Raw genomic sequence first — 12,561 nt, 5'->3', positions numbered from 1 at the left:
TGGGAAGATGTACGACTAGAGAGCAGAGAGATTCCATGAGGCAATTCATGAGGATCATCACGAAAGTGGGTCATTAATATTACTGTAACATACTTCTAGTCGCTTGGAATGCATATCGGGGATTGTGGTACGGCTCGGGGGATGATAGAAAAGTTCTACTTGAGCTGTGAAATACAGCCGGGCTGCACAGTCTCCAGCCTGGAAACCAGCTCGTCCCAGATGCCCTTTTGCAGTTTCTGGCCCTCCTCGTTGGTGAGCCACGTGGGCCCCCTGCACTCCTCGATCTTGCAGCCGGACAGCAGCTCGTCGTGACCCTCCTCGCCCACCAGCAGCCCGTGTAGGATGGTGCGGCTGCCCTCCTCTGCGGTTCGTGCCATCATGGCCCGGAGCGCCTCGTGCATGATCTTGGTGAAGGTCCGGGTGTCGCGGCCGAGGCCGGTGGAGCAGAGCCCAGGCGCGACCATGGTGATGACGACGCCTGTGCACTCGGCTGGGCAGAGGGCTGCGAACTGGCGTACGGCGCACTCTTCTACGAGCTTGATGAGGGCGTATCTTTAACCATGTCAGTTGCAAGTCCAGAAGACGGGATAGGAGTGTAAATCTCACCTCGAGTCCATATCCGCCCGCTTCTGGTCGTTGAGCCCGTCAAAGATGACGCCATTGCGGCTCTTGTCCATCTTGCCCTTGGCGATGCACTCAGGGACACTGACAATGAAGATGAGAGTGGGCTTGGTGTTGAGCTTGCTAGCACGACACACTCGGCCAACGCAGCGACGTGTCTCGCCATCTCGAGGCCCAGGCCCGAGTTGCCGCCGGTGATGATATAGGTCTTGCCAATGCACGTCTTCTCGTCTACCAGGATCAGCAGCTTCTGGTACTGCTCGGCGGTCAATCGGAGCATCACCATCTTGCAAGCTTCAATAGAACACGGGAATTGAATGAAGTTTTTGAACTCGCGATGACACAATGTAATAAATAAGCGGGATGGACAATCTCCTCTTCTCCAAACGGAGGGCCTCTTATTCCCTTTCATACATTCGTTAGCGCATCTTGGCCCTTGTCTTATTGACTCTTCTCAGCAATCTAATACCTGGGGCCATCGTGATCCAACGAAGAGACGGTCTGCATTGGAGGTGCGGATTAAACAGTTGTCACGAAGCTGTTGGCGGCGATCATGGCCAGATGCAGTAAATAGTATCACTATTTCTGATTCAGGGACTCCCAACCACTAAATCCGACATCATCATGCAACCGGATGTAAGCCTACGGAAATAAAAGCAGGGGAAGTGCAGCTTAAAGCCGGGGAGGTAAGCAGAGAAGTAAAGCTTAAAAGTGTCCAGGAAGATAATCGAAATCAAAATGATGCGGCTAACAGTTCAGTGCCAGCACTGATGATCAGAGTGTCTGCATCCTGTGTCCGCTATTGCCTTGCCTTGCGAATCGAAGGATGGTTGAGATGGTCAGCTGGATGGTCAGTCTGTTTGTTTGTCTCGTTTCCTCTCTTTTGTTTATATCATCTCGCTAGTTGTTGCAGATGTTGCGCCCTTCGTCCAGCTGCCTGTACAACATTGATCATCCTCCTGCAAAGTTGCAATGAATTCAAGGATCCCTCTTGTTCAGAACTACCCCGATTTCTCTTCGAACACAACTGGCGACGGAGCAAACCTGCTTCGCCGCCTTAGCCTGGGACCAAACTTGATAAAAGCCAACGGAATTGGAATCATAATGAACGCCAAGCATCCCAATAACGTTCCTGCCCATTGCACTCCAAGGTTCGTAAAGAGCTGGCGCGAAAAGAGTGGGAAACCAGCGCCAACCGCTGATCGAAGGATGGTGTTGGCAGCGAAGACCGATGCCGCACTGTACACATTAACACACGGCTCGAAACCGAACGCACCGGGTACGTACTCACAATTGAAGGTACGAGTCAATCAAATAGTTAAAGCACTGCAGAAAGATGACATAGATTCCGAATCCGGTGAATACCCCGGAAGCCGTGGGAGCCATCCAGTGGATCGAGCGTGTCCAGCCCGTCCAGCCGTACCAGAACAGGCCGATCGTGAAGGCCATACCGCCGACGATGGCCGGTGGTAGTCGCCACTCGGGGACAGGAATGTCGTTGTTATTGCGCAGTTTGCGCACATAATTCCTGGCGTCAATCAAGGAGTAGACTCCGCCAGCGAACTCGCCCACGATCAGGCCGATGAACGGCAGGCCACCCACGCCCAGATTCATTCTGTGGGTGCGTTGGAACACGATCGGATAGGCTCCGAGCAGTGCATACAAGATCCCGTATATGAATGACATGTAGATTGTGATGAGGAACACGATCGGCTCGGTCAGAAGCATGCGAATGGGCCGGCTGAAGTTATTCGTGATCAGATCGTTAAGCTCAAGCTCGACCTCATCCTGCTTTGCGTGGATTCCCCAGTTGTGTGTCTGACGCCTCAGCGTTGCTGCCTTCTCCATCAGAACCACTGGAGCGTATGTTTCCTTGTAGAAGAAGATCAGGAGGAGGACACCGAAGAACCCCATGATGGCGGAAATGTACATGGTCCATCGCCAACCCAGGTAACTCATTGTGATGAAGCCCCCGGTGAACGGCGATGCGAAGGGGCCAACGAAGACGGCCATTGCAAACATGGCGATCGCTACACCTCTCTGGCTGTTGTTGTACATGTCCGCAAAGGCAGCCGGCACGATGGCAAAGGGGCTGGCGGCGAACAGCCCTGCAAAGAAGCGGGTGATGAAGAGGGTCTGCGTGTCTTTTGCCGTTGCAGTCCCAATGGTGAAGATACTATATCCGACCATTCCTATCGTGATCGGCCACCGTCGCCCGATCAACTCCGAGGCAGGGGCCCATATTGTTGGTCCTGCCGAGAATCCAAGCACATAAAGCGTGACCCCTAAGGTGGCAACTTCTGTACTGATACTAAACTTCTCCGCGATGGCGCCGATAGCGGATGAGAAGATGGCGCTGGCAAACGATGCAGTGAAGGTAATGTATGCTAGGATGACGGACAGCAGCACCCTTTGGCAAGCAGCCATCAGCGTCGCATTCTGACTGAGAGTCTCATGGCCAACTTACTTTGTAGACATCGACCAGTTATGCGGGTGCATTGGGTCATCTACTCCGGTAAATCCAACAACGTATTTCTCCGGATCAGGTAGTAGGGGAGGATAGTCCTTCCCGTCGCCAAACGGAAGCCATTCTTCTCGAGGCGCTGGCCCTGCAGAGGAGCCGACCGTGGATCTGTGTGTCAGACGAAGACTCTCTACTCGAGCGAGATCGATGTTGGTCTGACGCCGGCTGACAGGCTCCGAGCGGATATCCTCGAAGGTGGGAGCCTCTTCCAGGTCGGAGGTTGCGGGCGAGAGGCTACTGGCTCTTACATTGGGAGATGACATTTTGTACAGGTGCGCAACTTGCAATTGTGTGCAGAATTCGGGTTTAGAAGGTCTACATCGCGATCAAGGTGGTTTCGGTCACTTTGAGACTTGATGTCATCGACCCGGAGCATCCACGGTTGAGTACAGCGGCTCGGAATGTTTATCCACACTTCGGCTTCATGATTGATTGGTTTCAGAATGTAGATTGAGACTGAATCAGCATGTCTTTCAGATGTTGGTTTGTAAAGAGATCAAGTGCCCGAAAGCACTATTGAGGCTCATGGTACATGATGTCCATACAAGTCGACCTTGGTGTTGGATGCACTATGAACAACCCTCTCGATATTATTTCTGAATGTTGATACTAACTTATGGCAAGGCTTATTCCTCAGCTACAGTCTTCTTCAATCGTCGCTTGTGTGCTTCATATTTTCTGTCTGTGTCTCAGTCCAGGTGATTCCGTCGATAAGGATCGAATGTCATGATTCATGACCCATCAATCCGATTGGTTCTGCGTACACGTGGCTCGGGGGGATATAAGCACTAACCCTGAGCAAACATACATTCTATTCTAGTCTGCGATGGTCTCAGCTGAGGGCCAGCTGATGGCCAGCTGATGGCCCGCTAGACTCAATCATGGCGGCCTAGTACGAGTAATAAAACAACTCTACCCCGCTGTCCCCCTCATGGTGAAATTCTCTGCCTCATCTCATCCTCAATTCTCAACATCAACATCTGTCTACAGGTCAAATCACAATGGCACAAGTCCAAAGCACCTGCCATCCGGCCTTCTCCTCCCTCAAAGCCCTCTTTGAGGAGAGCCTCGCCTCCGGCGAGGAACTCGGCGCCGACATCTGTGTAAACATCAACGGCGAGACCGTCGTCGACCTCTGGGGCGGCTACGCAGACACTGCGCGCACAAAGCCCTGGACCAGAGACACCATCACCCCCGTCTGGTCCGTCACCAAGATCGTCACTGCCCTCGCCGCACTCACCCTCGTCGACCGCGGCCAGCTCGACCCCTACGCCAAAGTCGCCCAGTACTGGCCCGAGTTCGCCGCGCATGGCAAGCAGGACATCGAGGTCCGCCATCTCCTCAGCCATGCCGCCGGCCTACCCGCCTGGGATCCGCCCCTGTCCCCAGAAGAATACTACGACACGCCCCTGGCCACGCAGGAACTCATCCAGCAACAGCCATGGTGGACGCCCGGCTCCGCCTCTGGATACCACCTCTCGTCCCAGGGCTTCCTACTCGGCGAGCTGGTCCGGCGCGTCTCAGGCAAGTCGCTGACGCAGTTCATCGCTGACGAGCTTGCGACCCCGCTCGGTGCGGATTTCCAGCTCGGCGTCGCGGAGAAGGACTGGCCGCGCACGGCAGATATCGTGGCCCCGCCTGCAATAGAGTTTCCCCCCTCGATCCGCAGAGTATCACTATGCGCGCATTCCGCGGGACCCCCGCCGACGCGACGGCGAGCATGACGCCTGAGTTCCGGCGCGCGGAGCAAGGTGCGACAGGCGGATTCGGCAATGCGCGAGCGATCAACAAGATTGCCTCCATGGTTACGCTGGGCGGAAGCGTGAACGGGAAGCGCTTCCTCTCACCGCAAACGATCGATCTGATCTTCCAGGAGCAGGTCAGCGGCGTGGATCTGGTCCTGGGGGCCTTTCTCCGGTTTGGGATTGGCATGGGCTTACCGGTGCCGGAGAATAAGGCGTTAGAGTGGATACCGCAAGGGAAAGTGTGTTTTTGGGGAGGCTGGGGTGGGTCAATCGCCATCATGGATCTCGATCGTAAGGTGACGATTACATATACGTTGAATAAGATGGGGGCTGGGACGCTGGGAAGTCCACGCACAGTGAAGTATGTCAATGCTGTGTATGCGGCGTTGGATGCGTATAAGCCATGATGGATGCCTCTATCTCCTGGAGGTGTATATAGTTTGTATCTATACCTAGATCTCATATCGTACAGAAGGTATCTCTATGTCTATATCTATCGCTGAGTGCTAACGTTCGCATCCTCCTCCACATTCTCAATAAGGTCATGGCTCGACAAGGTGCCCACCATCCCGTCTGGAACCTCGGCACTGGAATGACCTCGTTAGTTAACGCAATCCACTGTCTCAGAACGGGTAGACGAACGTGAAGCCCTTGACTAGTTCAAAGTCCGATTTGATGCTGCCGCCGCTTGAGGTGATTTTGTCTTTCACCCTGGGTTGTCAGGTTTGTCAGTGCATGGCATGGCCTGGCATCGCTAGTGCGACAGCGACACTTACTGTTTGATTTGGTCGTCGGTCGCACTTGAGTTAAGGGTGATCTAATTCCCGTGACTGTTAGAAGATCGATTTCGCTCGACGGAGTTGTGAGACTTGCCATAACAGCAGGCATTTTGATAGGTTGTAGTCTGTAGATGACGGATTGGTTCTTTGGGAAGATAATTAGGGTTGGGATATCCTGTCTGGATTGCCAGAAAAAGGTCCATAAGTTGTCGACCTTATATAGATGATTGATGTTATGATCTGAAACTGGATCTTGATATATGATATCACTCCGCAGATGAGCCGTGCCCCCCACCAATGAAACAGATCTCCCTTCATTCCATCATCCCACGCGCTTCATCTAGATAATCATCCCAGCCACATTGTCATCGATCGACAAGCTTCAGAATCTCCTCCGCTATCCGACGATACCCCCTCATCAGCCCCTCGTCATCCTCCCCGGGCTTCATCGCCAGTAATCTCGGATGCTGCCCGAGCGCCTCGGAGCACTGCCACGTATGATTCTTGCCTTCAGTCACATCCACCGCGATTTCCGCCCCGTTACGCCGTGCATGCGCCACGAAATCCTCAATGTCGTACAGGAATACCAGCTCCTCCGCCCCGGCCGAGACCCACGTGCGGTCGGGGAGTATCTCCTTCCAGGATCCGCGCGCTGCCACGTCGACTGCGAAGTTGCTGTACACTTCGGCGATGTTGGCGGGTGTGTCCCGCATCACCTGCTCGCAGCATTTGTCTAGCGAGCGTTTGAAGAGCCGCTCCTCCCAGTGGAGCGCCAGCGCGCGTGGATGGGACGTCTGTAGATTCAACCAGGGGCTGACCAGGATTGCTCCGGTGGGTCGGTCTCGATGGTGATCGCCGCGTTCATCGTTGGGCCCCTGATAGCGCTGGTGAAGGCCTGTCAGTAGAGACACGATCAGATGGCCCCCGGCAGAATCGCCGATCACCACGATCTTGGATGCGTCCACGCCTAACTCCTTGTTGATCCAGTCGTAGGCGGCAATCGCTTCGTCCCGCTGTTTCGGAAACGTCGCTGCCGGGGCGAGAGTGTAGTCCAGCGAGAAAATGGCGACCGTTAGCCCGCGCCGTTGGAGAAGCTCCGCCATGAAAAGGTGTTCTGGCGCTCCGGCAGACGGGTGGAAGCTCACGTATCCGCCGCCGTGGCAGTGGAAGAGCACCAGATCCGCATCGCGGGGGTGGATCGCCTCGGCTGACAGTCCACGGCAAAGCCAGAAGCCGCAGAAGTCTGCTCTGCGCACGCTCTGGTAGATCTGGCGTTTGAGATGCCCGTAGCGGTTCGAGGTGAGCAGGTCCTGGCCGGTTCGATCGGCGACGTTGTCCCAGAGCGATCCGGGGGTGTTGTTTCCCAGACTACGAGAGAATTGACAACGTATGAATATTCATCGATACAGAAACACATAGTCAAGGATTGGTTTTGATAGATACACACCAGGTCATGACGTGCCGGAAGATGTGTTCCCTAAGCGGGGGCGGGTGATAAGTAGACCATGGCGCCCAGCGGCGCAAGAGAGTAGTCAAGACGGTCCATGGCACTCGAAAGCAAACTGTCACGGCAATTTGAAGATATTCAGCGATTGTGAGTTTCTTAACTGGATTAGGTTCCGGGAGAGACTCCATCGTCCAATATCTCTCCTCTGCGAGAGAACCTACTCATGAGAATGATACTGCATTCAACGCGCCGCCATAATTCTTTATATAGCCTGATATCAACCGGAGTGTTTGCATTCAGGCTGAAATCCGTAGATCTGTTCACCGCGACGGTTCGAGAAGCATTTGGCTCGCTTCATATGTATAACCACTTTCAGAACGGATTGAATTCCGAACCCGTTTTGATCGCCTGCGTTGGTGTATAAAGCACACATCTGCCTGGCTTTTTCATATCGATCCATGCGATATAGCGACTGATCCGATCGATCCTCGAGATCACCACGGGTCATTTCCCTATGACGGCTCGCGACATTTGGCCGGTGTTTAAACTTGTTCCAAAGCCAGCGGTGGGATCGCACAGCGCACACGTTCTTCACTCCCAGCGGTGCTCAAGACACCAGATCGGAGACCATATTGCGAGCTTGGTGGTTCTTCGAACAGATGCAGAACAAAAAGAATCGGGGATTAGCGTGTCTGTGTCGAGATACCAATACCTAGACAGCAGCTTAAGGGGAGGATGCCATTATTTATTGACATGAATTTCGCAGACACAATTCGCTTGCAGGAAAAGTGTCATGGGTCGCCAACAAAGGTACCATTTATGGTCTTCTAGGACGATAGGCCAGCCATTGTGAATCGAGACATTAGAACATTTGGCGAACCTATCACCATGTGAATTGTGGATGATGTGCACTGACCGTGTTCCTTTCCGACCGGAGATTGTGATCGTTCCCACTGCCTCGGTATAAAGCTTGGAGATCTATTGCGGCAGACATGAACACCTGAAACCCCAAACATTGGCTGGTGATCCATTATTCCTCCACACTATTCGCAAGGCTTGCCAATTCAGGAAATATGTTGTGTGAGTCCATGCCGCTGTCAACCGAGCTCAGAAAGTAAGATTGAGATCTTGAGAATCAATTATAAATTTGTCAATGCCAACGTTCTAAAACGTCTCACTCGTATGCCGGTCGCCTTACGTACCAGAACGTCCATTGCATGCAAGATGACGGCTAAGCTAGTCCTTCCCCTGCTCAGCGTGTTCGCGCTGTACGCCATCTTCTACTTCGCCGAAATCAATGGCTTGAATCGTCTGGCACAGGAAGCCATCTCGGCAAAGACACTGCCAGGCAGCAACGAGCCTCTGCGCACCGTCTACACGGGTATTGCGCAGGTGGATAATGTGCTGGCTGCGTTGACCACCTTTTTCTGGCCTGCCACGGATGGCAGTAATCCTACCCTGACGCTGCATTCCGTCGCCTTCTCTGGCACCTTTGGTGCTGCCTGGACGCTCGTGACTCTGGAGTCCTGGAGACGTGGAAATGCCTGGACGATCGCTGCATTGTCGGTAACCCTCAGTCACATACATCTATGACAGAAGAAGCTGACAGGAAGACAGTCCCACGATCTTCGGCCTCCTAGCGCAGGTACTCACCTTCGCCTTCGCCACGCCCCTGTACTGCGCTTTCCAGCTGTACAGCTCCGTCACCGCGCGCAACCCTAATGCTGAGAACATCCGCATTCCTCGCACAGTTCTGAATGCCATCCCTCTGGTCTTTATCCTTGGATTCATGGTTCCTACATTGCTGATGATTCTGCCTGTTTCGGAGCAAGTCACCGTCGACATGAAGCAGATCTTCATTGCCTCCTGGCATCCCTGGCCGGCATACGTTGCGATTGCTCTCACCATAATCAACTTTGTCTTCGGTCCCTTTGTGAGCAATGATCGGTCGGTTGAAGGTGAGCGAGCGAATCTCCGGTCGCTGCGATTCGTGTATGCCTTTGCATTCGCCAACGCTGCGTTGACCCATCTCATCTCGTGGATCGTCTCTCTGGCTACTGTGCTTGCACCCCTCATTTTTGAGAAGCGGCTGTTAGCGGCTTTGCATCCGTTCAAGGTGTTCCAGATTGCCTTGCCCTGGACAAAGCCAGCATTGCAAGTGAGCGACATCGGGGAGGGTGTACATGTGTTCCTGCGCTGGGATTATCTGATCGGCTCCGCGGGCGTGCTGGTTTGGGCCTTGAGTCTGTATAAAACTGCTCATCTGGTTGTTTATGGCAAGGTTGGATGGCTTGATTTGCTAAAGAAGGTCGTGTTATTGGTGACCCTGGTCGGGCCGGTGGGGCTGCGGTCGAGTTGATGTGGGAACGCGATGAGTTGATCATCTATGAGACTGGAGGTATGAAGAAGACATCACGAGAGAAGAAAACTTCTTGATTGTATTTGTGTTCTGTGGTGGGTTCTCCGTGATGTTCATGGGGTTCATGTTCTGGCTGGACCTGAGATACTATCAGCAATTGAAACCGGTGAAAAGTCTTGCTGAGTTTGGACATTAGTCAACGCCTCATAGATCGTACCCGTTCGTCGATAAAGCAGGTTGCTGTCGTAATGTTGTCGGCGCCCTATTGTGTTCTTGATGACAACATCCGTATAGATAAATATTTGAGGAAGTGTTTCCTTGCCTGAAGAAATCACATTGTTCCACCCCAACGGGGAATCAATTTTATTTTAGAGTGGAGATTATACTATGAAGCGGAGAGGCTGCTTAAACCTTGACACCAATTATTACCTACCCTCACAGATTGATTCAATTCATGCGATGACAGTCCGTACTCACTCTAATTCTGTAGGTACAATTTTTATCAGTAACATTTGGTTTATAAATCAAAATACGACATTTGTTTTCATCAATCCCAAGCATGTTAGCTCAGGGGAAGAGCGCCGGGCTCATAACCCGGAGGTCCCTGGATCGAAACCAGGACATGCTATTTGATATCTTTTTTGTTTTGATTTTTGATTCCCTTCTATCCTTATACGCTTTACTATGGTAAGCCAGTCCACGCGAAAGTATCCATTTTGAGACTGAAATGACTTGTGTTATTCGTTATGTTCTCCATGCCATTTCCCCCGATAAGAGAATAGCAAGCAAAGGCACGGAGTATACTAAAGTTGGCAACTGGTCGACAGACTCAGGCCATTCACCCAGTGGGCCTCCGTACCCACAAGGCACAAAGTTTCTGGTAGTCTCCGTTCGGCTAACTGCCTTGTGTTTTTGCAGCTAAACAATATGAATGGGAGCCTGCTGTCAACACCAGCCCAATGCTGTTATCAGTCAAATTGGGCCCAGAAAGCTGCATAATTCTTCTTCCATAAGACTCATTGCTCACCTATTTCCTTCTGCTTCAGCATACTTCTCAATTCTTCAACCTTCTACATGGTGAAGGGCTCACGTGCTAAGGGAAATCAAATTGCCCATGTACTTGCCTTGACAGTTTCGCCAGATATCGCTTAACGCTTCTCAATACGGCAGAGAAAATGTTGAGCGAAGCTGAAATTCGCGCTTTGGAAGGCCAAGTCGGTACCGCCGTACGCGAGGACCAAAAGCATCATGAGAATCTTCAAAATCTACTGCAGCAATTCCAATCCCTGCTGCAGAGTTACAATGGTCTTAAGAGCGATTACGAGGAGGAAAAAGCAAACCGAGAGAAATGGAAGAATCTAGCCAAAGGACAGGTGAGCTCAAGTCCGCCTTACGACACAAGAGATTCTTGACTTCTTACAGTAATCTGGCAGGAACGTAACCCCTTCGTCCTGGTGCTGGTAGATGGCGATGGATATCTGGTGAGTAGTTAGACTCCCTCTGATGGAGCTTCCGTAGAGCTGACGGTATCAAGTTCAAGGAGCACCTGATCAAGGCGGGCAGCGATGGAGGCGTCACTGCCGCTCAGCTCATGAGCGAGTCCATTAGAAGACTTTTGCACGAACGACTCCCGGACCAGGCAGGTCAATGCCGAGTAATGGTGAGGATCTACTGCAACCTCCTGGCCCTGTCGAAGACTCTGGCCCGTGCTGGACTGGTGGGCTTCGAGGCACGTTCTTTGTCGACGTTTGCATCCAATTTCACTCGCTCTCAGGATCTGTTCGATTTCATCGACGCGGGCGAAAAGAAGGAGGGCGCAGACTTCAAGATTAGAGGTATGGTTTCGCAGAATTCACGAACTTGCGCTCATCGAGACTGATTGCTTGTTACGGGAAGAGATGTTTCGCTTGTTTGCCGATAATAGTCAGTGCAAGCACATTTTCTTCGCGGGCTGCCATGATACAGGTTACCTCTCCCTGTTGACTCCTTATATTGCCAAACGCAATCGTATTACTCTTCTCAAAGCTGCCTCCTTTCATCTAGATTTCAAAACACTGGATTTGCCGATCGGGGAGATGCCAGAAGTATTCATGTCCGCTCCCTTGGGCGAACGTCAACCTCCAGCTTCTGCTCCTTCTCCTACTACAGCTTTCGCTTCGGCTCCTAGGGCCCCAGTCTGCAAACATTTTCAAAAAGTATTTGGGTCCCATATTACCTTCCTGGAAAAAGCAACAAGCTAATGACGTCGATATAGGGCATCTGCAAATATGGCAATAGTTGTACCAAGGACCATACAATGCCAGGCCAACAACTTTCTAGAACGCAGGAAGGTACACCGTCACAGACTTTGTCAACGGTGCGGCACTACGCCAAGTATCTTCCCTCCATAGACTCGACAGCCGAGAAACTCATCCCGGTCAATAAAGACGGTGATCGTATCGATACTTACTGCCCCATGCCATCTAAGGCAGCGTGGGAGACCTATAACCGACGTATCAAACAACAGAAACTATGCAACAAATTCAACCTCGGTGGGGAGTGCAGTGACCTTAGTTGCGAGTTCGACCACAGTACTAGTGATGTCGACCCCGCGTGTCTCGCCGTCATGAGATACATGATGCGGCAGCGTCCGTGTCCCAGGGGTCCCCAATGTCGGTCTCTGAAGTGCTATTTAGGCCATATGTGCCAGAAGGAAGGGTGCAAGTGCACCAAATGGTCTAAGTTCGGCCGTGATACTCACACTATGGACATTACAGTTGCAAATTGGCTTGCGCCAGTCGAACATGACGACCAAAGCGAAACGACACCTAGTGAGGCAAACTCGGGGTTAAAATTGATCGAGTTTGAAAAGCTTCCCGATTCTTCGGGCGAAGGAGCCGAAGTCAGTCCTACTTGGAACAACGACCTACTATAACCTTTTGATTTTGGTTCACAAAGAACTATCTTTGCGTCACTCGAAATCATCATCGTTGATAAGCGGACAACGAACTACAACGATGACTCGATGCAGATTGATCTAGATTATGTTACCCACTAAACCCTGGAACATGAGCAGTTTAAATGACGCGGGAAAAGGAGATCGCCTT

The 12,561-nt window shown here is 52.1% G+C and overlaps 7 protein-coding genes and 1 non-coding gene across 8 annotated transcripts; 4 read left to right on the top strand and 4 right to left on the bottom strand.

Moving 5' to 3' along the window:
* Window positions 1-26: 26 nt before the first annotated feature.
* Window positions 27-907, bottom strand: P174DRAFT_477203 (uncharacterized protein; the record flags this gene model as incomplete). The annotated part of the gene is made up of 3 exons (XM_024830671.1): window positions 27-552; window positions 607-705; window positions 759-907. 3 exons carry the CDS (start codon window positions 905-907, stop codon window positions 156-158), a joined length of 645 nt encoding a protein of 214 aa, XP_024685843.1. The 3' UTR covers window positions 27-155.
* A 715-nt stretch (window positions 908-1,622) lies between these two features.
* Window positions 1,623-3,825, bottom strand: P174DRAFT_501870 (MFS transporter; the record flags this gene model as incomplete). Its single annotated transcript, XM_024831054.1, has 3 exons — window positions 3,089-3,825; window positions 1,913-3,031; window positions 1,623-1,860 (listed from the first exon to the last, which is right to left on the bottom strand). The coding sequence occupies exons 1-3, from the start codon at window positions 3,406-3,408 to the stop codon at window positions 1,623-1,625; spliced, it is 1,677 nt and encodes a 558-aa protein (XP_024685842.1). The 5' UTR covers window positions 3,409-3,825.
* A 175-nt stretch (window positions 3,826-4,000) lies between these two features.
* P174DRAFT_439051 (serine hydrolase domain-containing protein) lies at window positions 4,001-5,394 on the top strand. The gene is made up of 2 exons (XM_024826696.1): window positions 4,001-4,773; window positions 4,815-5,394. Exons 1-2 carry the CDS (start codon window positions 4,147-4,149, stop codon window positions 5,295-5,297), a joined length of 1,110 nt encoding a protein of 369 aa, XP_024685841.1. The 5' UTR covers window positions 4,001-4,146; the 3' UTR covers window positions 5,298-5,394.
* P174DRAFT_418221 (uncharacterized protein) lies at window positions 5,384-5,778 on the bottom strand (the record flags this gene model as incomplete). The annotated part of the gene is made up of 4 exons (XM_024824670.1): window positions 5,384-5,477; window positions 5,533-5,601; window positions 5,667-5,707; window positions 5,770-5,778. 4 exons carry the CDS (start codon window positions 5,776-5,778, stop codon window positions 5,384-5,386), a joined length of 213 nt encoding a protein of 70 aa, XP_024685840.1.
* A 256-nt stretch (window positions 5,779-6,034) lies between these two features.
* P174DRAFT_501868 (alpha/beta hydrolase) lies at window positions 6,035-7,304 on the bottom strand (the record flags this gene model as incomplete). Its single annotated transcript, XM_024831053.1, has 2 exons — window positions 6,035-7,037; window positions 7,117-7,304. The coding sequence occupies 2 exons, from the start codon at window positions 7,302-7,304 to the stop codon at window positions 6,035-6,037; spliced, it is 1,191 nt and encodes a 396-aa protein (XP_024685839.1).
* Window positions 7,305-8,156: 852 nt separating this feature from the next.
* P174DRAFT_439050 (uncharacterized protein) lies at window positions 8,157-9,653 on the top strand. The gene is made up of 3 exons (XM_024826695.1): window positions 8,157-8,678; window positions 8,734-9,445; window positions 9,472-9,653. The coding sequence occupies exons 1-3, from the start codon at window positions 8,341-8,343 to the stop codon at window positions 9,550-9,552; spliced, it is 1,131 nt and encodes a 376-aa protein (XP_024685838.1). The 5' UTR covers window positions 8,157-8,340; the 3' UTR covers window positions 9,553-9,653.
* A 378-nt stretch (window positions 9,654-10,031) lies between these two features.
* P174DRAFT_t56 lies at window positions 10,032-10,103 on the top strand. The gene has a single exon. It is a non-coding gene; the product is annotated as a tRNA-Met (tRNA).
* A 547-nt stretch (window positions 10,104-10,650) lies between these two features.
* On the top strand, window positions 10,651-12,389 carry P174DRAFT_385076 (zinc finger CCCH domain-containing protein; the record flags this gene model as incomplete). The annotated part of the gene is made up of 5 exons (XM_024823237.1): window positions 10,651-10,848; window positions 10,909-10,956; window positions 11,010-11,310; window positions 11,372-11,670; window positions 11,730-12,389. 5 exons carry the CDS (start codon window positions 10,651-10,653, stop codon window positions 12,387-12,389), a joined length of 1,506 nt encoding a protein of 501 aa, XP_024685837.1.
* Window positions 12,390-12,561: the final 172 nt, after the last annotated feature.

Source organism: Aspergillus novofumigatus (genome assembly GCF_002847465.1).
Source record: "Aspergillus novofumigatus IBT 16806 chromosome Unknown P174scaffold_2, whole genome shotgun sequence".
Classification (NCBI taxonomy): Eukaryota; Fungi; Ascomycota; class Eurotiomycetes; order Eurotiales; family Aspergillaceae; genus Aspergillus; species Aspergillus novofumigatus.
Note: the sequence above shows the minus strand (reverse complement) of the source record. Positions and strands in the feature narration are given on the sequence as shown.

What these genes read in the sequence shown, in the direction of transcription:
- P174DRAFT_439051 (XM_024826696.1), top strand. Translation starts at nt 4,147, where the DNA reads ATGGCACAAGTCCAAAGCACCTGCCATCCGGCCTTCTCCTCCCTCAAA. An exon ending in GGCCGCGCACGGCAGATATC is followed by an intron (nt 4,774 to 4,814) that starts GTGGCCCCGCCT and finishes CTCGATCCGCAG; the next exon opens with AGTATCACTATGCGCGCATT.
- P174DRAFT_439050 (XM_024826695.1), top strand. Translation starts at nt 8,341, where the DNA reads ATGACGGCTAAGCTAGTCCTTCCCCTGCTCAGCGTGTTCGCGCTGTAC. An exon ending in GCCTGGACGATCGCTGCATT is followed by an intron (nt 8,679 to 8,733) that starts GTCGGTAACCCT and finishes ACAGGAAGACAG; the next exon opens with TCCCACGATCTTCGGCCTCC. An exon ending in TCGTGTTATTGGTGACCCTG is followed by an intron (nt 9,446 to 9,471) that starts GTCGGGCCGGTG and finishes GCTGCGGTCGAG; the next exon opens with TTGATGTGGGAACGCGATGA.